Below are 23,756 nucleotides of genomic sequence, written 5' to 3' on the forward strand. Positions count from 1 at the left end.
TGTCTGTTTTAACTTCTCCTTTTTCATTCTAATTTTATTGATTTGAGTCCTCTCCCTCTTTTTCTTGATGAGTCTGGCTAATGGTTTTTCAATTTTGTTTATCTTCTCAAAGAACCAGCTTTTAGTTTTATTGATCTTTGCTACTGTTTTCTTTGTTTCTGTTTGATTTATTTCTGCTCTGATCTTTATGATTTCTTTCCTTCTGCTAACTTTGGGTTTTGTTTGTTCTTCTTTCTCCAGTTCCTTTAGGTGTAAGGTTAGATTGTTTATTTGAGATTTTTCTTGTTTCTTGGGGTAGGCTTGTACAGCTATAAACTTCCCTCTTAGAACTGCTTTTGCTGCATCCCTTAGGTTTTGGATTGTTGTGTTTTCATTGTCATTTGTCTCTAGGTATTTTTTTTTATTTCCTCTTTGATTTCTTCAGTGATCTCTTGGTTATTTAGTAATGTATTGTTTAGCCTCCATGTGTTTGTGTTTTTTATGTTTTTTCCCTGTAATTCATTTCTAATCTCATAGCGTTGTGATCAGAAAAGATGCTTGATATTATTTCAATTTTCTTAAATTTACTGTGGCTTGATTTGTGACCCAAGATGTGATCTATCCTGAAGAATGTTCCATGTGGACTTGAGAAGAAAGTGTAATCTGCTGTTTCTGGATAGAATGTCCTATAAATAACAATTAAATCTATCTGGTCTATTGTGTTATTTAAAACTTGTTTCCTTATTTATTTTCATTTTGGATGATCTGTCCATTGGTGTGAGGTGTTAAAGTCCCCCACTATTATTGTGTCACTGTCGATTTCCTCTTTTATAGCTGTTACCAGTTGCCTTATGTATTGAGGTGCTCCTATGTTGGGTGCATATATATTTATAATTGTTATATCTTTTTCTTGGATTGCCCCCTTGATCATTATGTAGTGTCCTTCCTTGTTTCTTGTAACATTCCTTATTTTAAAGTCTAGTTTATCTGATACGAGTATTGTTACTCCAGCTTCCGTTTGATTTCCATTTGCATGGAATATCTTTTTCCATCCCCTCACTGTCAGTCTGTATGTGTCCCTAGGTCTGAAGTGGGTTGCTTGTAGACAGCATATATATGGTTCTTGTTTTTGTATCCATTCAGCAAGCCTCTGTGTTTTGGTTGGAGCATTTAGTCCATTCACGTTTAAGGTAATTATCAATTTGTATGTTCCTATGACCATTTTCTTAATTGTTTTGGGTTTGTTTTTGCAGGTCCTTTTCTTCTCTTGTGTTTCCCACTTAGAGAAGTTCCTTTAGCATTTGTTGTAGAGCTGGTTTGGTGGTGTTGAATTCTCTTAGCTTTTGCTTGTCTGTAAAGCTTTTGATTTCTCCATCGAATCTGAATGAGATCCTTGCCAGGTAATCTTGGTTGTAGGTTCTTCCCTGTCATCACTTTAAGTATATCATGCCACTCCCTTCTGGCTTGTAGAGTTTCTGCTGAGAAATCAGCTGTTAACCTTATGGGAGTTCCCTTGTATGTGATTTGTCATTTTTCCCTAGATGCTTTCAATAATTTTTCTTTGTCTTTAATTTTTGCCAGTTTGATTACTATATGTCTTGGCGTGTTTCTCCTTGGGTTTATCCTGTATGGGACTCTCTGCGCTTCCTGAACTTGGGTGGCTATTCCCTTTCCCATGTTAGGGAAGTTTTTGACTATAATCTCTTCAAATATTTTCTCTGATCCTTTCTCTCTCTCTCTTCTCCTTTTGGAACCCCTATCATGAGAATGTTGGTGCGTTTAATGTTGTCCCAGAGGTCTCCTAGGCTGTCTTCATTTCTTTTCATTCTTTTTCCTTTATTCTGTTCTGCAGCAGTGAATTCCACCATTCTGTCTTCCAGGTCACTTATCCGTTCTTCTGCCTCAGTTATTCTGCTATTGATTCCTTCTAGTGTAGTTTTCTTTTCCGTTATTGCATTGTTCATCTTTGTTGGTTTGTTCTTTAATTCTTCTAGGTCTTTGTTAAACATTTCTTGCATCTTCTCCATCTTTGCTTCCATTCTTTTTCCGAGGTCCTGGATCATCTTCACTATCACTAATCTGAATTCTTTTTCTGGAAGGTTGCCTATCTCCACTTCATTTAGTTGTTTTTCTGGGGTTTTATCTTGTTCCTTCATCTGGTACATAGCCCTCTGCCTTTTCATCTTGTCTATCTTTCTGTGAATGTGGTCTTTGTTCCACAGGCTGCAGGATTGTAGTTTTCTTGCTTCTGCTGTCTGCCCTCTGGTGGATGAGGCTATCTAAGAGGCTTGTGCAAGTTTCCTGATGGGAGGGACTGGTAGTGGGTAGAGCTGACTGTTGCTCTGGTGGGCAGAGCTCAGTAAAACTTTAATCTGCTTGACTGCTGATGGGTGGGGCTGGGTTCCCTCCCTGTTGGTTGTTTGGCCTGAGGCAACCCAACACTGGAGCCTACCTGGGCTCTTTGGTGGGGCTAATGGCGTACTCTCGGAGGGCTCATGCCAAGGAGTACTTCGCAGAACTTTTTCTGCCAGTGTCCTTGTCCCCACGGTGATCCACAGCCACCCACTGCCTCTGCAGGAGACCCTCCAACACTAGCAGGTAGGTCTGGTTCAGTCTCCCCTGGGGTCACTGCTCCTTCCCCTGGGTCCCGATGCACACACTACTTTGTGTGTGCCCTCCAAGAGTGATGTCTCTGTTTTCCCCAGTCCTGATGAAGTCCTGCAATCAAATCCCACCAGCCTTCAAAGTCTGATTCTCTAGGAATTCCTCCTCCTGTTCCTGGACCCCCAGGTTGGGAACCTGACGTGGGGCTGAGAACCTTCACTCCAGTGGGTGGACTTCTGTGGTATAAGTGTTCTCCAGTCTGTGAGTCACCCACCCAACAGTTATGGGATTTGATTTTACTGTGATTGCGCGCCTCCTACCATCTCATTGTGGCTTCTCCTTTGTCTTTGGATGTGGGGTATCTTTTTTGGTGAGTTCCAGTGTCTTCCTGTCGATGATTGTCCAGCAGCTACTTGTGATTCTGGAGTTCTCACAAGAGGGAGTGAGAGCATATCCTTCTACTCCGCCATCTTGGTTCCTAATCCTATGATTAAGTCTTGAAGCTGGGTACTGTCAGTCCACCCACTTTGTTTTTCTCCTTCAGTACTGGCCATTCTGGGTCTTTTGCCTCTCCATATAGACTTTAGAATCAGTTTGTCCACGTCCACAAATAACTTGCTGGGGGACTGCACTGAATCTATAGACCAAGTTGGAAGACCTGATATCTTGACAATATTGAGTCTTCCTATCCATAAACATGAACTACGTCTTCATTAGTTTAGTTTCTTTTTATTTCTTTCATCAGAGGTTTTATAGTTTTCTTCATATAGATCTTAAACATATTTTATTAAATGTTTACCTAAGTATCTAATTTGGGGAGTGCTAATGTACATTCTATTGTGTTTTAAATTTCAATTCCCCTTTTTCATTGCTGGTATATAGGAAAGTGATTGACTATATTAACCTTGTATCCTGCAATCTTGCCATAATTGCTTTTCAGTTCCAGGAGACTTCTTGTCAGTTATTTTAGATTTTCTACAGAGACAATCATGTCACCTGTGAATAAGAGTTTTATTTCCTCCTTCTCAATCAGAATAACCTTTTATTTCCTTTTCTTATCTTACTGCATTAATTAGAACGTTGTTTAATTTTAAAAGTATGCTGTAAGTCACCACACAGCGATTGGAATGTAGCAATTTTTAAAAGAAGAATGATCATTTCTAGTGTTTGCTATGTACCCAGCGCCTATCCAAGTATTTTACATGTATTATTTCATTTAACCTTCACAACAACTCTCTGAAGTGGGTACTATTATTATCCCCATTTTAAGGATGAGAAAAACTGATCCACAGAGAGGTTAAGAAACCTGTTTAAGGTTACCCAGTCAGTAAGTAGCAGAGCAAGGATCCACAACTAGGTCTGCTGGACTATATAGTGTAAGTTTTTAACCATTATCCTGTATCAATTTGGGATGTATTATGGGCTAGGGCTTATGTCTTGTACAGGTGTTTCTTAAACACCACTCTCATTTGATCCGCTCAGCAACTCTGAAAGTTAGCTCTTCTTATCCCTGTTTCACATTGAGAATGATGAAGCTCAGAATGGGTAAGTAACCAGCCCAGTGGCCTACTGCAAAGTGGCATTTAAACCCATTTATGCATATGCTGTGGTTTTGAAAATGTTTTTTGTCACAACAAATATGTGCTATTTGCTATTCAGTGCAGCTTTAACTGATCATTCAACAAACACTTACTGAGGGCCTGTTAACGCCCAGAAACTGTTCTAGGCATGGAGGAGACAGAAGTGAACAAGGCAGCTGGAAACCCTGTCCTCATAGCACTTACCTTCTAGTAAAACATAAAGCATTTAAAAACGAAACAAACTGACAAACCCCCCTGCCCCAACCACTACAAAGGGCTTGACCAAGAAGCCACAGAGGCATCTGGTGGGGGGTGAACGGGCAGGGCTTTCTGAGGAGAGGACGTCTGAGCTGAGGGAGGTGCTCCAGCCTCAGAGATGCTTCTGCTGACTTAATCCCAAGTCAGTAACGACATGAAGACCCTGACTGCCTGCTTAGCGCTTCAGATGGGGAGCCCAATGATGGAGAAGAGTTTTCGCACTTGCAGTGAGTTTTGAGTCCCTGAGTTGTTAGCCATCAGCCCACACAGGATGCCACGTGGGGAAGGGGAAAAACAGCAGAGTACAACTGACAGTGTGGCGGGCACTTTGCCTGTCCCTCCAGCCTCCATCTGGGTTTGGAAGTTGATCCTCCTCTCCTTGGAAACACGTGTTTCAATTTTGGTTTCTTCTTAATTAAACCAAAGACTCTGCATGGAAACCAACGTGTGATTTTCCCTCCAGATGGGGACTCACTCTTCTGATGTGACCATCAAGTGCCAACTTACACTGATATGGAAGGACTTCTGTTGTGTAAAATGATCTCTTGATGGGCACTTTGCCTTTGGAGTTCATTCTTTCTCAGACTTTCTTCTTCCCCTTATGGCACCACTTACCTACAGTATACACACTGCATCATGTAATTCTAACAATTCCATGGAGCAGATATTATTTCTGCCATTTAACAAATAAGGAACTAAAGCTTAGGGAGGGAACTAAGGTCACAGGACACTGGAGTAGTCTCACAGAGCTGGGTTGCAAGTGCAGGTCTGACTCTAGAACCTTCTGCATTATTCCCATACCCCATGGAGTTTCCCATCTCCTTCCCGAATCTTCATCCCAGATCACAGCAATTTTAGCCCCTCTGACCTCACGAAGCACCACAATGAAACAGCCCCCAAAGTCCAGCTCAGTCTCCTCCCACACAGCGACAGCCACGAAACCCCCTTCAAAAATGCTCTGTGATTAACAAATCACAGAAAACAGTCACTGCTAATACGAATGACCATATAACCAGAAAAAGTAAAATACATAAAAACATAAATGAGGAGGGAAACAGTTCTTTCTTTAAGGTATTTCTCATTCTCCGCCTACATTTGGTAATGGTTCCGCCATCATCCATTCTGTAAGATCAGCAGAGAGTAGATGGAAGGACTGTTCAGTTAAGCACAGAACTGCCAGATACCTTTCATGTGCCAAACGAGTGAGAAAATGCAAGGATTTTCACCTCCTGAAATTTATTGTGAAACTGAAAGGATTCAACCTATACAATGTCTAAACCAAAATGATTCTATTGTTGGAAATCAAAGGTTTGAAAGTAACATAAAACTGAAGTATCAACAGAAGGAGACACTGCTGTTAGTCAGAAAAGCTGGGCTGTGCAGGGAAGTGGCAGCTGGTGCTGGGCAGGGGGACGTAGCACTACGGCAGCCGCTGTAACACCCACGTTGTAAGGCAGGTAAGGCATGGGAACTACCAAGACTTTTATTTTGAAAACAACTCCTCATTTAGTTCACGGTTCTGTTAGAAAAGACGACACCTGTGAGCTCTGGGCATCTCTCTATGGTAAGAAAAAGTGATGAGATGCAGCTGAGGGCCAGCCTGGTGCTCACAGCTAAGTTCGGTATTCTCCTGTCAAGAGCAGACAGCTCCAAAGGACAGCAAGACCAGGCGAGGCTACTCTGTGACCACGAGCAAGACAGAAAAAACAAAAACCAAAAAACACTCCACAATCATGTCTGAACACAAAAACATAAATACTGTACAAACCATGAAAATGATCAAATACCCCCCTCCTCTGGCTAATAAGATGACTGCTGTGTTTCTTATCAATCACAGTTTTAACCTCACTCTGTTCTTCTTGCTTTCCAGATAAGAATTATTAAGATACCCCATCAGAGACTTAGCCCAACATCCAATCCAGAGCAAAGCCCGCTTGCTTGCACTCTGCCCTGAATCACCCAACCCAGGGCCAAGTCCTATCATAAGGTCTTGGTAACACCTTGCTGAGATGCCCCCTGCTTCCCATGGTATCTGTTCTTTCTTAGTGCAGGGAATTAATAAATCTAACACACTGTTAAAAAAGTAGGTGTATGTCTGGGGGTCACTGGCCGAAAGGCACTGACATTTGTCAGGCAGCGGCTTGGGGTACATCAGGCGTGCTGGGGATGCCACAGTGGGCAGCCTCACTGTTAGCAACTCGGGAGACACAAAAGAGAGCCGAGCGGCTGTGAACAGCAGCCGTGTAAACGCAGAGGAACTGTGCTCCTTTGATAATAATCCTAGGCCTCTCCTCTTTCTCACACTGGACAGTAGCTTGACCGTGATTCAATCATCAGAAAGCATTTCTACATTTCAGATGACAATTTTACAGGGTGAAAGAAAGGCTGGTGTTACACCATGAGATTCCTGGTATCTTCCAGGTATCACCATGAATAAGAATAGTCACATAATCGTAGTGTCTTTGCCCTCAGAAATTGATTTTGCAAGTAGATGTAACAAACTGAGGTGCTCACATTGCTACACTTCATGACTGCAGGTGGGGGGCGTTCTTGTGTCCTCCCCTGGCTCTTAAAGCAGACCTGAAACGTGCTGGAAGGCGCCATCACTGTGGCCAACTGTCCTCATCACCACCACCACTTTCATTCATCACGGCACCACCTAACATTTCGGAGTGCTTCCCTCTGTACCAGAGGCCGTGTGATGTCCATGATCTCATTTAACCCTCAGGTCAACTCCTGGAAGACGGTGGTTATTATTTGTCTTCATTTGTCAGTGATAAAGGACACTGACAGTGACATTAACTCCAAAGGAGCAAAGCCAGGATTCAAGACCAGGATGAAGAGCCCCAGGCCCATGCTCTAAGCTTCCACACTATTTTTATCCATCTTAATAATGCTCTAGCCAGTGACATGAAAATGGGGAAGAAGTGGTCTTGGGCTGCTGCCTGCTCTAGTACTTTCAAGAAAACGTCCAAGAAACTTCTCAAGTTCTTACTCCTAAAGGTGGTGGTTTTATTCTTGAAAGCTTTACTGTTTTATTAGAGGATTTCACTTGTTTTCATTAATTACAGTTACTCCTTGAAATGACAGACTACTGAGATGATTAGCAGAAATGTTTCCAAGTAGATGATAACATTCTCTGGAATTAGTGACCCAAAATGCACCTCTCATCAATCAACAAAAACAAAACAAAAATTCATCTATTTGGGGCTAATATCGGCAGATTTTCTGAGAATTCAGTGAATAATACAGTGAATGTGAAGCATGTGTGAAATATCATGGGAGATGAAGAATTCAATTAGACGTTGATTCTGTTGCCTTCAAGTAACTGAAGAGTATAATAGGGGAGATCTGAGACATAAACATACCTTTTGATACAAGCAAGAAAGTACCAAGAATCTTAAAAGAAGTGGAGGTGAAGTCTCAAGGACATTCCAGGACAAAGTGTGCAGAAGACCCAGCTCTATCTCAAGCTCAGAGTGTTTTGAGGACTAAGAGAAGGAGGCTGCCCTGAAAGACACCCTAGTAGAGACTGAGGCTTTGCCACTCACTGGCTACATGACCTTCTTTATCCTCCCCAAGACTTAACTTTCTCACCTGTCAAATGGAGATAATAATAGAAGTCACCTCAAAAGCTGGCTGGAGGAGTAAATGGCATGATATATCAAGCCTTTCACTCATGCCTGGCACTCAGTAAACACCCAGTAAATGTGAGACGGAAGTACTACTATGTGAAAGCCTACGGAATGGCCAATATTCCACCATTTTTGACCTATGACAAGGACAGGTTCAACCTGATGGTAATGGTATCTGGCTTCAAGTACAGTAACAAGCACCGTTCTGCTCCACGTAACTCATCAGACAGAGACTGATGTGATCATTTCCTGTTACCTCCACAGCCTTTTCTGCTGGGTTGTCGTCCGCGTTACAGGAAGGGCTTGGAGGAGCTGAGCATCACGTCACACGTTGGGAGAGCCGCCATCAGAACCCTCTGGCTGCCCGATAGGAGGGTCTGCCCACGATGTGCACATTTACACTGAACGGTTCCAGCGGGGCCAGGACGGCAGCAACAGGGGGTTCCGCCCACGTTAGAAACCTCCAGAGACTCTGGCTCCTGTGGAGCAAAAGTGCTTGGCAGCATTTGGGCATGAGATGCAAAGCAGTAACAGGCCAGATTCTGGAAAACCTGGCTCCGGGTTATAAGCTAGAGCGGTCCTGATAACTCTTTGTGGGTGGAGCCTATACACGTTTATCAATAAGAGTGAGTTCTGGAGGCCAAATGTACACTTCGCCACTGAGCATCACCACGTCCTGACTCACTGCTGCCTTTTCCTGGTGCTACACACCCCAATCCCACACGGCTACCACCACACACACCACTAATATTCCTCTCTGCGTGGTGATAAAACTAATCTCTAGAACATCTCGTGACAGGCAGAAATTTCTGATGTTACCCATCATTTTTACAATAATTATTTTAACATTTTTATAAATAGGATTTAACCTTATATAAGTTAGAAAGTAGGTATCTATGTTTTTCATGTGAAAACGTTTGACACTTTTTGTTGATAAACTCAAACACAAGGTCCAAATCTTGCAGCTATTTTAATAGCAAGGAAGATCGAAACACAAATGGATGCTTGCTTAGAACACTGCTCTATGCAGCTCAATCGGCGTGAGGAGGTTTGTAAAGCTGTTTCTGGATTTTAAAAATCAGCAGATAATTCCTTTTGCGCAAACACTATGTATATTGGTGTGTGCCAGTACAAATGTGTCCTGCTGAAATCCACCTTTCTGTACATGCTTACGTATTTAACTATACCTCCAGGTAGAGTTCCATACAGCAATGTAAACATACACTCTTTGAGGGCAAGAAGCGTCTCACTCACCTTGATATTCTATGTAACACCTAGCACTGTCCCCAGCAAGTATCAGGAATTAAATCAATGTATAATGAATTAAATCAAATAGGAAGTTCAGTGACAACCAATGTTAATTTTCACAGAAAAATGCACTAAATCAGTGACTCTTGGTGTTAGATTGAAAATAAAAATCAGAATAGTTGCAGGAAACCAACTCAAGAATCTCAGGTTAACTTTCCAGTAAAGTGAAGCTGAATTACACTCTCTCCTTGCCAAGAACATAATATTCTAAGATTTAACAGTCAACATGAGACGAAATACACTTAATTTAAAATGTAAGCCCCTATATTTCCACAAGGTGTGGGGTATCCATTCCTTATGGGTTAATGCCACAGGTAAACCACAGTCACGGGCAATGGGAGGGATGCTTGTATCCACAGAGATGTTGACATAAAACTCTGTTTGTCAACAGCTGATGGCTCGGTAGGGCTAAGTGATTACGCAGGAGATGCTGAAAACACAAACATGGGTTCCACCTGAAAGTACCAAGAATGAAAAGGTGCCCTGAGCTTTGCTTTGACTCTGGAAGCTGGGGTGGAAAGACAAGAGTCCCCTAGAGCAGGGCTCACAAACGCACAGCACACAAACGCCCAATCTGTGGGGCATGGATGGCACCACGTGCATTTAATTAGAGCCCTGAGTAAGCAGGGATGACAACAGCTATTTCCTGTTAGTTTACAAACTTGTTTTTATACACTGTCGTTCTGCATGTTTCCATTAAAGACAAGTCTGGATAACTGACTGCAGGTAAGGGTTCGAGAAAGAAAACCATCACTAGTTCTACTGTGAGTTTTAAATTGTTTGTATGATACAATTAAACCTTTAAGAGAACTTGGTCAAGCAGGCTCACCACGATAACCTTTCCCTTGAATGTAAGCTCTTCAGTTGGGTATCAGGGTCACACCACCTCACAGGCTGATTTTTAGAGCCCTGCAACGACCCATCCAAACCTCAGTTGTAATACTTCCAGCACCTTTTCAAGGGTGTAATTCTACAGTTTAACTCACAGGCCTGTAAGCATGGCCACACCCTGAAACTCTTCTTTCTTCAGATCACTTCTATACTGAGGATCTCAAGTCTCTAAAATGCCCCTCGTGGACCACAATCTCCTAGTCTTCAATTTCTCCAGGGTCCCCACTCCCCCCTTTTGCTCTCACTGCAACCTCCAGCCTCTGGATGTTTCCCTAAGGCTTGGTTCACTGGTATTCACTGGACTCCACAGGCAGCCATTTCAAACTGGCTGTCTCCAGGAATGAGAAAAATACCATCGTTTTATGGAGACTTTCACAGAAATTCAGAAAGGGCTGTCTCAGGCCTCCTCTTATTTGATTTCATTTGCAATAGGTCTTATTTTTCTTCCTCTTAAAAGAGTAGCAGAGGGGACTTTGCGAGGCCCCCAGGAAGCTTGCCGACTGGAGTGAGCTATTTGTAATGTTATCCTGTCTGCCTCAGTGGCTCACAGCAGTAAGAGGGTAGCCCATGCCCGCGGGTTACCCGCGACCATGCCTCAGCACACTCTGCCTCGGTAGCATCAGATGCCAACCAAACAAGCAGCTCTAGCCTGCAAAGCAACACCAGCTCTACGGAGCAGTCAACAGTGCATGCCAGCAGGGAGGCAGTCAGAAAAACAACAGTTGTGTTGAACCAAAGCTCTCCACGGAGCTGGCTCCGAAGATGAAGTTAAGTCCAACAAAACCTAACCATGACTAAACTAGGTATGTGTCTTTTTGCTTCCAGCCACCTTGAAAAAGTAACAACGATGCAATACTACAAATCTTCAGTTAATTAATTCAAGGCTTTGGCAGCAAGCTTCGTACCCCCAGCCTGCGTTGCGTACCATCTGTCTACGTGAATATTCAGTTCTCACCCACCCCTGCTTCCTAACCCTTGGTACACACGTATCTCCTCAAAACCCAGGAAAACGCTCTGTGGGGGGGGGGGAAGGACTTATATTTTAAATAAACTGATTGCATTACTTCACAAGCTGCCGCTGCCACCTCCTGTGTTAATGAAGCAGCATCTCTCCATCCGTGAACGAGAGTTAAGTGTTTAAGAGGAAGAATTCTCACTGGTCAATCACATGGCAAATCTTCTGCACACAGAGAAAGAAAAGCTTAATTCCGTTACCTCTAACTGACTCCGCCTCTCAGCAATCACACGTTCATCTTTGTTTCCAAATAGTTTCTTTGGAGGGAATTCAAGAGTCGCGAGCTGAAATACATGTTTTATAAGAGATGCATTAATAGCACACCTGTGACCTTTGGGCTAGTATTAATCCACTATTTGGAATCTCCAACATGGTGGGGAGGGAGGGGAGAGAAAGAGGTTGGAAGTTTAAAGATGGTAGGGCCTGCCTTGCTTAGCCACCAACCGTGTGACCTTGAAGAGACCAGGCAAGGCTCCACAAGGGTCACCCGAGAGGCAGGATGATAGGGCCTCAAAGGAAGGACAGACTTGAGTCTCAATGTTTTGTCCCAGACAACATAGTAGACTCTTTGCCAGGTGGTGTTTCACGTGTTTTATTTTTTAAAACACAAGTTTGTTCTTCTTTTAGTCCCCTTCTAATACTAGAATTCAATTATATTTGTGTTGACATGAGAATCTGAAAACTCCACAAGCATACTGCCTGAACATTTTGTAAAAGAGTTGTGTAAACTTTCCATATTGCCTTTTCTCAGCTACTACTGCAAATGCAGATGGCCCATGTGAAAAGAGGGCTTCTCTTTCCATCTTTTCTCCTTGTCTCCTAGAGAATACAGGTTTAGAATTTGCTGGTAGCCAGGTCTTGGAATTTCATAGGTATTTTCCTTATGCTTCTTTTCTTGGAAGTATAAAAATCATAACAAAAAGGTAAGTTTTTTTTTAGACTCCAAGGCAAGAAAGAGCTCTATAACCTGGCGGAAACCTGACCAGCTTGTGTGGCTTTGGTTGAATGAACTCTGAGCGGCAATAATTGCTGGTGTTGATGAAATTCACTATCTCCTTCCTTCCTCGCCCTGTCAGGTTCAGACACACTGAGAGGTCAACAAAGCGTTATCAAGAAAAAAAAAAAAAAAAGAACATTTCTCCCACAATTTAGGTCACAATGTGCACAAAATTCCTAATTTATACATATGCAAACCTTGGCTGATTTAAATTTATGTTGCCACAGTGGGAATCAAAAATTAAGAACTAACATCTGTATGTACAGGACTTTGAAAACTTAGTACTAAAGGAGAATATACATACAGCAAAATGCACATATCCTAAGTGAACAATTATTGGTGAATTTTCAACATCTCAGCACACTGTAACCACCACCCAGATCAAAAGAGAACACCCCCAGCCGCCCAGGAACCGCTGGCACTCCCCTCCTGCCCTGTAAAAGGCTGGCGCTGGCCTGACTTCTAACAGCATGGTTTAGTTTTTCCCATTTTTGAGCTTTATCATATGGCACGAACCCTTTTGTGTCCACCATCATCACTCTACCTCATGTGTGCGAGGTCCACCCATGTTGCCATGTGTAGCAACAGTTTGCTCACTCCTGTGGCTGAACAGTATGCCACCATGTGAACATTCCACCACACGTCTGTTCAGTCTCTGGTTATTGGGCTTTTGGCTAGTTTCCAGTTTCTGGCCCCTAGGCATTGTGCTGTTATGAACATTTTCCTATAGGTTTTCCATACGTTTCCTATAAACATATGTAGGGATTCCTGCTGGTCATAGTCTGAAGGGTGAAAATGCTAGGTCATATGGAATGCAAGTGTTCAGCTGTACCTGAAGTTATCAGATGGTTTCCCAAAGCAGTTTTACCACCAACACTCCCACCAGCAGTGACTGAGAGACCCAGTGGCTTCAGATCCTCACCAGCACCTGGTGCTGTGGTCTTTTTCATCTTGGCAATGCTGGTGGGTATGCTGTGATTTCTACTGTGGTTCAGATTTGCATTTTTCTAATGAGCCATGATGTTGAGCATCTTTTCACATGCTCATTGACCATCTGGTTACTCATTTTGGGGAAGTGTCTGTTCAACTCTTTTGGCCATTTTTTATTGGTATATGCCTTTTTTTTGTGTGTGGTACGCGGGCCACTTACTGCTGTGGCCTCTCCCATTGCGGAGCACAGGCTCCGGATACGCAGGCTCAGCAGCCATGGCTCACGGGCCCAGCTGCTCCGCGGCATGTGGGATCTTCCCGGACCGGGGCACGAACCCGTGTCCCCTGCATCGGCAGGCAGACTCTCAACCACTGCGCCACCAGGGAAGCTCGGGATATGTCTTTTTCTTATTAAGAGTTATTCTTCCTTTTCCCTCTCTTCGAGGTGTCTTTGATGACGTTAGAGCCCTTTTTCAAAGTTAGTGGAAGTCAGAGGTTTGCTCCTTTCACACTCAAGTGCTCTTTCTACCCCAAACCTTGGAGTGGGTGGGGTGTGGGACCTCTTTCTCCTTCTCTCACTAATGTTCCAATTTGGTTGCTTACAGGCAACTTTAAAATCAGTTCAAGGTAAAGTGAAAGACCATGGGCACTGAAGTAAGACAGGCATAGTTTGAATCTTGACCACTAACTAGCTAACTACTTTGTTTCTCTGAGCCTGAGTATTCTCTGTTGAAAAAAAAACCACAGGCAATAGTAGTAAACGTTACCGGTTATCTGTGAAGATTTAGTGAAGCAATGCCGAACGGGCCTTAGCTACTCTTATTATTTACTAGAGATCTGGTAATTACTAAGAAAGCAGCATGCCACATCCCTGGTTCCCTCTCCCCATCCCTGGAATGGTGACGTGGCTTCAAGGAGCAAAGGGTTTTCTGGAACCCTGACTTCACTGGCACAAACACACTTCCCATATGTTGCAGGTTACAGAAGACAGGTACCCAGAACGTGTCTTTTGGGCTTCGTCCAGCCTTGATTTCATCTTGTACAAATGTGTTCCCCCACCAAATGCAGTGATGCTGAAAGCCTGGCAAGCATGCTTTCACAGTTGGTTGTTTTGTCATTTTCTTATGTGGCTGATGAGGTGACGTGGTTTCTGTCAGGGGAAATGACAGTCATACTTGCATGCTCACTCAGAACTGGTGCACTGAAAGGACCTCTGGCAGCTGAACTAGGCGGGAAGCAAGCATTTAAATTTCCTCGTAGTCAGTGGTAGTATGTACTCCATACTGGGATGGAGGCTAGGATCTTGTGCTACGACGATCCATCCTGTGAAATAACTGTGTATAAATTATCTATAATACAGATTTTAGGAAGAGAAGGGCAACCTTAAATGGCACGGAGGCACATAATCATAGGACTATAATATTCAACAATTTAACTTCAGAGATAAAGAAACACAGGGTCAGAGGTCAGTGACTTAGAATGGTTCCAAGTCATGGGGTGGCTGAGTCAAGACGAGGAACCAGGACTGACTCTAGGTTTTCATAACAAGGCTGTAAAGTGTGTCCACGGAGTATGGAAGACCCTGCTGAAGTCCTTGAGAACCTAGGACCCAAATAAAAGACAGTAACCCCTCCCAGTGTGTATTAACCAGGAAAATGATGGACAGCTGCTAGCAGTAGTCAACAGGCCCACCAGGAGCTGTCAACAAACCTCACTGAGGACCTGCACCAACAAGGGAACAGGAAAGTGACAGGGGTCAGTGATCACGGTGGGGATAACAGGAACGGGATGGTCTGGAGGCAGGGTCCTGGGAAGTCTGTCCTGGGATTATTAGCTCCTGTCAACTGACGCCTCACAAAATAAAACATAAGAAGGACGGAGGTGAAGTGCTGGAGGGAGGGAGAGAAGGAACAGGAGCAGAAGTTCCCACATGATTCATGATAAATGCACGCAACGGGGTCCATGTCCTTTTGATGGGGCTGGGACATGAACAAACTGAAGGAGAAAGGGGAGGGCGTGAGGCAAGGTATCCAAAAAAAGTATTGCCTCCATTAAAATAATGATATTTACATCAGAAACAGCTTTCCAACCTCTTCCCTCTGACAGAATGGAAACTACCTCCATTTCTCCTTTTTAGAGAATCTTGACAGTGCTGTTTAGGCTTCGCTATCTGTAAGCGCTTAGGTTGAATGAGATGAAATTGCCAGTTTTGAAGTTAAAAATGGCTGAATATCAGCAATTCCATAAGGTTAAACCCCTTATAAAACTTCTGACATTTTTTTAAACATCTTTATTGGAGTATAATTGCTTTACAATGTTGTGTTAGTTTCTACGGTATAACAAAGTAAATCAGCTATACATATACATATATCCCCATATCCCCTCTCCCTCTTGTGTCTCCCTCCCACCCTCCCTATCCCACCCCTCTAGGTGGTCACAAAGCACTGAGCTGATCTCCCTGCGCTATGCGGCTGCTTCCCACTAGCTATCTATTTTACACTTGGTAGTGTATATATGTCCATGCCACTCTCTCACTTTGTCCCAGCTTACCCTTCCCCCTCCCGTGTCCTCAAGTCCATTCTGTACATCTGGGTCTTTATTCCGGTCTTGCCCCTAGGTTCTTCAGAACCTTTTTTTTTTTTAGATTCAATATATATGTCTTAGCATACGGTATTTATTTTTCTCTTTCTGACTTACTTCACTCTGTATAACAGTGTCCAAGTCCATCCACCTCACTACAAATAACTCAATTTTGTTTCTTTTTATGGCTGAGTAATATTCCATTGTATATATGTGCCACATCTTCTTTATCCATTCATCTGTCGATGGACACGTAGGTTGCTTCCATGTCCTGGCTATTGTAAACAGAGCTGCAGTGAACATTGTGGTACATGACTCTTTTTGAATTATGGTTTTCTCAGGGTATATGCCCAGTAGTAGGACTGCTGGGTCGTATGGTAGTTCTATTTTTAGTTTTTTAAGGAACCTCCATACTGTTCTCCAGAGTGGCTATACCAATTTACATTCCCACCAATAGTGCAAGAGGGTTCCCTTTTCTCCACACCCTCTCCAGCATTTATTGTTTGTAGATTTTTTGATAGTGGCCATTCTGATTGGTGTGAGGTGATACTTCACTGTCGTTTTGATTTGCATTTCTCTAATGATTAGTTGAGCATCCTTTCATGTGTTTGTTGGCAATCTGTATATCTTCTTTGGGGAAATGTCTATTTCGGTCTTCTGCCCATTTTAAAAATATGGAACGCTTCACGAATTTGTGTGTCATCCTTGTACAGGGGCCATGCTAATCTTCTCTGTATCGTTCTAATTTTAGTATATGTGCTGCCAAAGTGAGCAAAAAACTTCTGACATTTTTAAATGACCACTAGGCCGAAGATACAATCCAAGTTGCTTTTACCTGCCAAGGGTAAATATTCTCAGTTGAGGGATTGTTGATTGGCTACATCTAAACCAATATTCTTTCAAAAGAATATTCAAGTACTCAAAAATTAAACAGAACTAGAAATATCTTATATTTTTAAAATGCAACACTAAAATAGCCAAGGAGTTGGGGAAACATTAACAGTACAGGTGGCACGGAAGCCATTTAGGGGCCAATAGTTGTTGACACAGAAGGGATTAGGTTGCCACTCTCAACAAAAGCCCATCTTTTGAAAAGAAAAAAAAAAAAGGCCATCATAGTCTTTACTTGGATTAGAGAAAAGAGGGCAGGAACTGCTGCTTCATTCTTACTATAAAATCCTTATAATCCTTTATATCTTTACTATTATATAAATCCTTAGAAGGGTTTAGAAATCTGGGGTAGAAGAGAGGCCTGAACTTTTTCTCTCCCCAGGTACAAAGTGACCACCTCATTTATTCTGAAACAGAACAGCAAAAGCAATCCTCTGTACGGTTCATTTCTGGATTGTGAATTATTTAAACTGTCCACATGTTTTTTAAAATGTACAATTTACCAAGATAGAAAGAGCCACTGGTCAGGACAAATAATGTGCCTGGAGAGCCAAAAAAAGGAAAAGATCTCTTGTATTTTGCAGAAAGCACTGCTGTCTGAAAAGTAATATTTCCAACAAATTAAGAATACAAGAGAGGCTCAGAGAGGGGGTGACTGTCCCTGACTTCTCCTCTCATGTCCTACATACACTGACATCTATTGTTTATTTGTTTGTTTGTTTGGCTTCTTAAGTTAAACAGCAAATTGAAAATAAAATCAATGATATAATTTATACATTTACATTTCTTCTCAAGTTCTTTTTAGTTAAATTTTTTTCATTTTTATCGCTTCATTTTTGAATCTAGCAGATGGTCGAGATCTGATTTCCATGAGAAATGCTGTCAGGAACAGTAAAAGGCATCTGTGGGTGGAGGAGAGATTCCTCTTTGATTTCCTTTGTAACCTCTGACAAAGGAAATACAGTGTCCTACATTTCTAAAAATTAAAAGTTCCTGAAGTTCTATATTCCTCGAAACTACTCAATTCTAAAGGAACTCAGATAAATATTTCTGATTTATATAAAAATGATCAAGATACTTGGGATTCAGTAATGAGGAAAAAATAATTTTCTTTTTATAAGATTTCATTTTCTGTCAGAATCAGCTTGCTAGTTCCTACCAGAAAAGTATGTTGGGATTTTTATCGGGATTGTACTGAATATACAGGTCATTTTGGCAAGAAGTGACATCATAAAGTCTCAGTTCACCATTCCATGAAAAAGTAAAAAGATTTCATTTTCATAAAGAGCAAAACCCATCATTTCCCCCTTATAACTTTCATGGATAAAGTCTCATGTTAAAAAAATGTGATTGCCACGGAGATAATCCTTCTACAAACCATAACACCTGATGGAACAGCTCTGGTTAAAGATGGTGGAGTAAAGCCTTTATTTGCATCCCTTCACACCTTCAAAAGCACCAAAAACAACAAGAGATGCAAAGCAGAGTTCCCTGTCAATCCCCGAAACTAACACAACATTTTAAATCAACTATACTCCAATAAAAATTAAAAAAAAAAAAAAGAAAAGACTCTGACTCCAAAGTAGGAAACCACTGCAGCCCACACACAGGCCAGCAGCCGCAGGGAGCCCAGCCTCCCTGCGGCCTCTCCAGGCCACAGGCCACAAGCTGTCCACCAGGGTCGGCATCCAAACCCCCAGGTATTGCATGACGCTGATGTTAACGACTAAAGCTAGGGACAAGGAGAAGGTGGGGGGAACCCGCAGCAAAGAGGAGGGCAGTAGGGGCCTGTGCGGGGAGAACCCAGAGCTGCTCAAGGTGTTGGCAGAGAAAACAGGCCAGACGCAGGCACCTGGCTTTACTGCCACAGACAGTGACCCACTGCCCCCACGAACACCAGAAAATAAGATGTGCCTCGATGCGAAGGGAAAAACTGGTGGAAAAAAATTCAGAAAAAATCCAGGCAAAGGTTTAGGCGTGTGGTAGCTTGCTGCCTCCCCCTCCCCAGGGTCTGTTCCTTCCTTGTCCCCATGATTCACTGGTGTTTTCCCCTAAAATTAGTCCATTTCACTTAAATATGATAAATAATTAGAAGGAACTGAAACTGAACTATGAATAAAAAGCGTAGGTGAGGAGATACTGAATAAAAGAGAAACAAAAGGCAGATAAAGAAGATGCACAAGAAGGACTGACCAAAGACAAGAAGAACTCAGGGAAGAAATTATCCACAGTCTTAAGGAACCACAAACACCCATAAAAAAGAACCAAAAGCAGGAAGTGATACACAGGTTGAAAGAAGAGACTACAGTGGGGGCAAAAGGGCAGAAAACTGAGCCAGCTCATGGAGAAATGGCTGAGTCCAGGACTGGGATGGGGACCACGTAAGATGAGTCTGAAGCATCTTGTGGTGCCAGAGATCAAGGAAGTGCTCAAAACCAAAAGCACGTTGGGGCTTCCCTAGTAGCGCAGTGGTTAAGAATCCGCCTGCCAACGCAGGGAACAGAGGTTCGAGCCCTGGTCCGGGAAGATCCCACATGCCGCGGAGCAACTAAGCCCGTGCGCCACAACTACTGAAGCCCATGCGCCTATGGCCTGTGCTCTGCAACTAGAGAAGCCACCACAATGAGAAGCCCGCATACCGCAACAAAGAGTAGCCCCCGCTCACTGCAACTAGAGAAAGCCCATGCACAGCAACGAAGACCCAATGCAGCCAAAAATAAATAAATAAAATAAATTTTAAAATTTTTAAAAATTAAAAAAAAGAGAGATGGAAGATGTATTTAAAACCAAAAGCACGGGCTTCCCTGGTGGCGCAGTGGTGAAGAATCTGCCTGCCAATGCAGGGGACACAGGTTCGAGCCCTGGTCTGGGAAGATCCCACATACCGCGGAGCAAGTAAGCCCGTGAGCCACAACGACTGAGCCTGCGCGTCTGGAGCCTGTGCTCCGCAACAAGAGAGGCCGCGAGAGTGAGAGGCCCGCGCACCGCGATGAAGAGTGGCCCCTGCTCGCCGCAACTGGAGAAAGCCCTCGCGCAGAAACGAAGACCCAACACAGCCAAAAATAAATAAAATTAAAAAAAAAAAAAAAAAAAAACCCAAAAGCACAACGATGGGAGTGTGTCACAGGGACACAGGTGCCGACGCAAAGAGCTGCTGCATACGGCCTACGTTGGAAAAACGTGAAAAACAAAATTTTTAAAAATGCATTGGCTTAAAACCCCAAATATGATGAAATAAAGAAGTAAATAAATAAATGGGGAAGAAGAAACAAGCCACCCATTCAGAAGAATTCCAAGTAACTAATGTAGATACCTCACCCTCCAGGAAGTGGGGGCACCTCTCTCTACCCCTAAAATGTGGGCTCTGCAGAAGGTGTGCTGTGTGCAGTGCCTTCCTTCCCAAGAAAACAGTATAGAAAGGGGGGAACCAAGGAACCTCACAGGGGAGAAACCTCAGCCAGGAGATCAAGGTCAATCTCAACAGTGATAGTCACACCGATGGTGTGTGTGTCCTTCATATGATGTGATGAGAATGACACTTTACCTCCGTGGTTTTTCTCCCCCAAACCCAAATGTCTAATCATGAGAACAACAGGCATATCCCAATTGGGAACATTCTCTAAAATACCTGACCAGCATTTCTCACAATATCAAGGTCATTAAATATAAGGAAAGTCTGAGAAACTGTAACAGCAAAAGGGAGCCTAAGGAAACATAGTGACTGAATGTAATGTGGTACCCTGGATGGGATACTGGAACAGAAAACGGACATTAGGTAAAAATTAAGGAAATCTCAAAAGTACAGGCTTTAGTTAATAATAATAATAATGTGTCAGTGTTGGTTCACTAGTGGTGACAAATGCCCTGTACTCATGGGAACTGTTAACAGGGAAAGTGGGTATGGGGTATATGAAAACTCTGTATTACCTTCACATTTTTTTTCTGTAAAACTACAACTATTCAAATAGGATTTCTGGTTTCTGATCTGATACGTAAGGAGCTTAGAAGTTGTGACGTCTGTCCTCACAAGAAAAAAAAACTGAGAAAACTGAAAATCAAGAGCTCTTCCTGGATCTATCAGAGAATTAAGGTCACAGGGCAAACTACTGTCCCCCATCCGGAGAGACGGACAGGCAGAAACAGAGAAGCACAGCTTAGCTGGTGCAGAAGCTCACAACTGGAGCCAGTTTTGGTAGGAACACTTTAAACTGCAATTGACAAATTGCTGGAGGCTCAGTGTAGCCTAGTATGAGCGTTAAAAAAAACTCCAGAGGAGCTGCATTTTCCATAACTTTTGTGACGTTTACCTCCAGAAGTCCCACCAGATTCTCACTGTGAAGAAGAATCCCTTTGGTTTTGCAGAAGGTGCTGGGGGTGGGGATGGTGGGGTGGTAACCTTCTGAAATACAGCCAGGGTTCTCTGCCCTCAAGGGAAACTGTTTTCCCAGAATCTAACCACTTCGGGTTTTACCAAAGCCCAACCGTTTGTGGGGGAGTGGAATGCCCCCTGCAGGTTTCACTAAGAGACTGAGACCTAATCACAGGCCTACAGACCCTGCAACACACACATCCCACCACCACGCCAACAGGGCTCCTGCAAGACAACGGGACTGCAGCTAAAGGAAGCACAAGCCTCAGGCTCTGTTTAAGAAGCTTCTGGGAAAACCCAAAGACAATAGCGGAAACACAAACAAAGGCACTTGAGGACATTTTTGCCTCTGACACCACAGCCAGGGCAACTGTAGCCTATATGGTAGCCAGATAAATATAAAACTGCACGCTAAAGGCCTATCTACCTCAGCTCCATTCACATGACACACCATGTCCAGCTTTCAACAAAAATTACAATGCATGCTAAAAGGCAAAAAACAGTCTGAGACTATTCTAAAATGAAAAAAGCTGATTGAAAAAAGGAAATCCAGTGTCTCCACACCCTGCACCCCTGCCCCCTCCTCCCCCACTGTCTACATGCTCGAAAAAAAAAATAAATAAAGAGCAAGAAGAACTCAAGAAAGAGACAAGAGAAACAAAAACAGTAAAAGAAAAACAGTAGTAGAAAGTCCCAGTAGAAGAAACAAAAGTAGCATGAAGACAATAAAAACACAGGTTAGCCTACGGCATATAAAGCAGAGAAAATAACAAGGCAAAATGAAAAATGCTAAGGGAAATAAAACGTAACCCAAGAGGTTTATAAGTAACAGAGAAATGTCTTTAAAGTGTGCAGTCCACAGGCAGACGTTCTCAAGCGCATAAGAACTCAGGTAAAACACATCAAGGTGAACCTTTCAGAAACGTACTGGATGACCAAAAATATCCAACCAAGAGACAGCACAATACAAGGATCTCAGGAACGAAGAAACCACTGTAAATACCACCTCTACTTAAACCCACAACTAGGAAAGAATTATGCATAATTTATGTATAAAAAAGGGAACTACAAATAATTTATGTATAAAAGAATGTGATATATCGTGACTTATTAAATATAAGTTTTAAAATTGGGTAGGTGGGAGTAAATAAAATGTGATAATCTTATCTTTGTTATGAGTCAATTGATCATTTTTTTAATTTAATTTTTTTATACAGGTTCTTATTAGTTATCTATTTTATACATATTAGTGTATATATGTCAATCCCAATCTCCAGATTCAACCCACCACCACCCCACCCCCGACTTTAACCCTTTGGTTAATATGTCTGTTCTCTGCATCTTTGTTTCTATTTCTGCCTTGCAAACCAGTTCATCTGCACCATTTTTCAAGATTCCACATACATGTGTTAATATACGATATTTGTTTTTCTCTTTCTGACTTACTTCACTCTGTATGACAGTCTCTAGGTCCATCCATATCTCTACAAATGACCCAGTTTGGTTCCTCTTTATGGCTGAGTAATATTACATTGTATATATGTGCCACATCTTCTTTAATCATTCGTCTGTCGACGGTCATTTAGGTTGCTTCCATGACCTGGCTATTGTAAATAGTGCTGCAATGAACATAGGGGTGCATGTGTCTTTTTGAGTTATGGCTTTCTCTGGGTATATGCCCAATAGTGGAACTGCTGGGTCATAAGGTAATTCAATTTTTAGTTTTCTAAGGAACCTCCATACTGTTCTCCATAGTGGCTGTACCAAATTACATTCCCACCAACAGTGTAAGAGGGTTACCTTTTCTCCACACCCTCTCCAGCATTTGTTGTTTGTGGATTTTCTGTTCATGCCCATTCTAACCAGTGTGAGGTGATACCTCATTGTAGTTTTGATTTGCTTTTCTCTAATGATTAGTGATGCTGAGCAGCTTTTCATGTGCCTCTTGGCCATCGGTATGTCTTCTTTGGAGAAATGTCTATTTAGGTCTTCTACCCATTTTTGGATTGAGGTGTTCGTTTTTTTTAAATATTGAGCTTCATGAGCTGTTTATATATTTTGGAGATTAATCCTTCATCCGTTGATTTGTTTGCAAATATTTTCTCCCATTCTGAGGATTGTCTTTTCATCTTGTTTATAGTTTCCTTTGCTGCACAAAAGCTCTTAAGTTTCATTAAGTCCCATTTGTTTGTTTTGTTTTTATTTCCAATACTCTAGGAAGTGGGTCAAAAGTGATCCTGCTGTGACTTATGTCAAAGAGTGTTCTTCCTATGTTTTCCTCTAAGAGTTTTATGGTGTCCGGTCTTACATTTAGGTCTTTAATATATTTTGCGATTATTTTTATGTATGGTGTTGGGGAGTGTTCTAATTTCATTCTTTTACATGTAGCTCTCCAGCTTTCCCAGCACCATTTATTGAAAAGACTGTCTTTTCTCCATTGTATATCCTTGCCTCCTTTGTCATAGATTAGTTGACCATAGGTGCATGGGTTTATCTCTGGGCTTTCTCTCCTGTTCCACTGACCTATATTTCTGTTTTTGTGCCAGTACCACACTGTCTTGATTACTGTAGCTTTGCAGTATAGCCTGAAGTCAGGGAGTCTGATTCCTCCAGCTTCGCTTTTTTCCCTCAAGATTGCTTTGGCTATTCGGGGTCTTTCTTTTGTGCCTCCATACATATTTTAAAATTTTTTGTTCTAGTTCTATAAAAAAATACCATT

General features: G+C 42.4%; 1 protein-coding gene across 1 annotated transcript in view; it reads right to left on the bottom strand.

Moving 5' to 3' along the window:
• Nucleotides 1–23,756, bottom strand: part of LOC308628709 (kinesin-like protein KIF16B) — a 295,568-nt gene that overhangs the window by 27,979 nt on the left and 243,833 nt on the right. Inside the window, exon 25 of the mRNA XM_081255964.1 lies at nt 11,471–11,554. Within this exon, the coding sequence (XP_081112090.1) occupies nt 11,471–11,554 (84 nt within the window). The remainder of the gene's footprint in view (nt 1–11,470; nt 11,555–23,756) is intronic.

This window comes from Mesoplodon bidens (assembly GCF_964165515.1).
Source record: "Mesoplodon bidens genome assembly, chromosome: 15".
Classification (NCBI taxonomy): Eukaryota; Metazoa; Chordata; class Mammalia; order Artiodactyla; family Ziphiidae; genus Mesoplodon; species Mesoplodon bidens.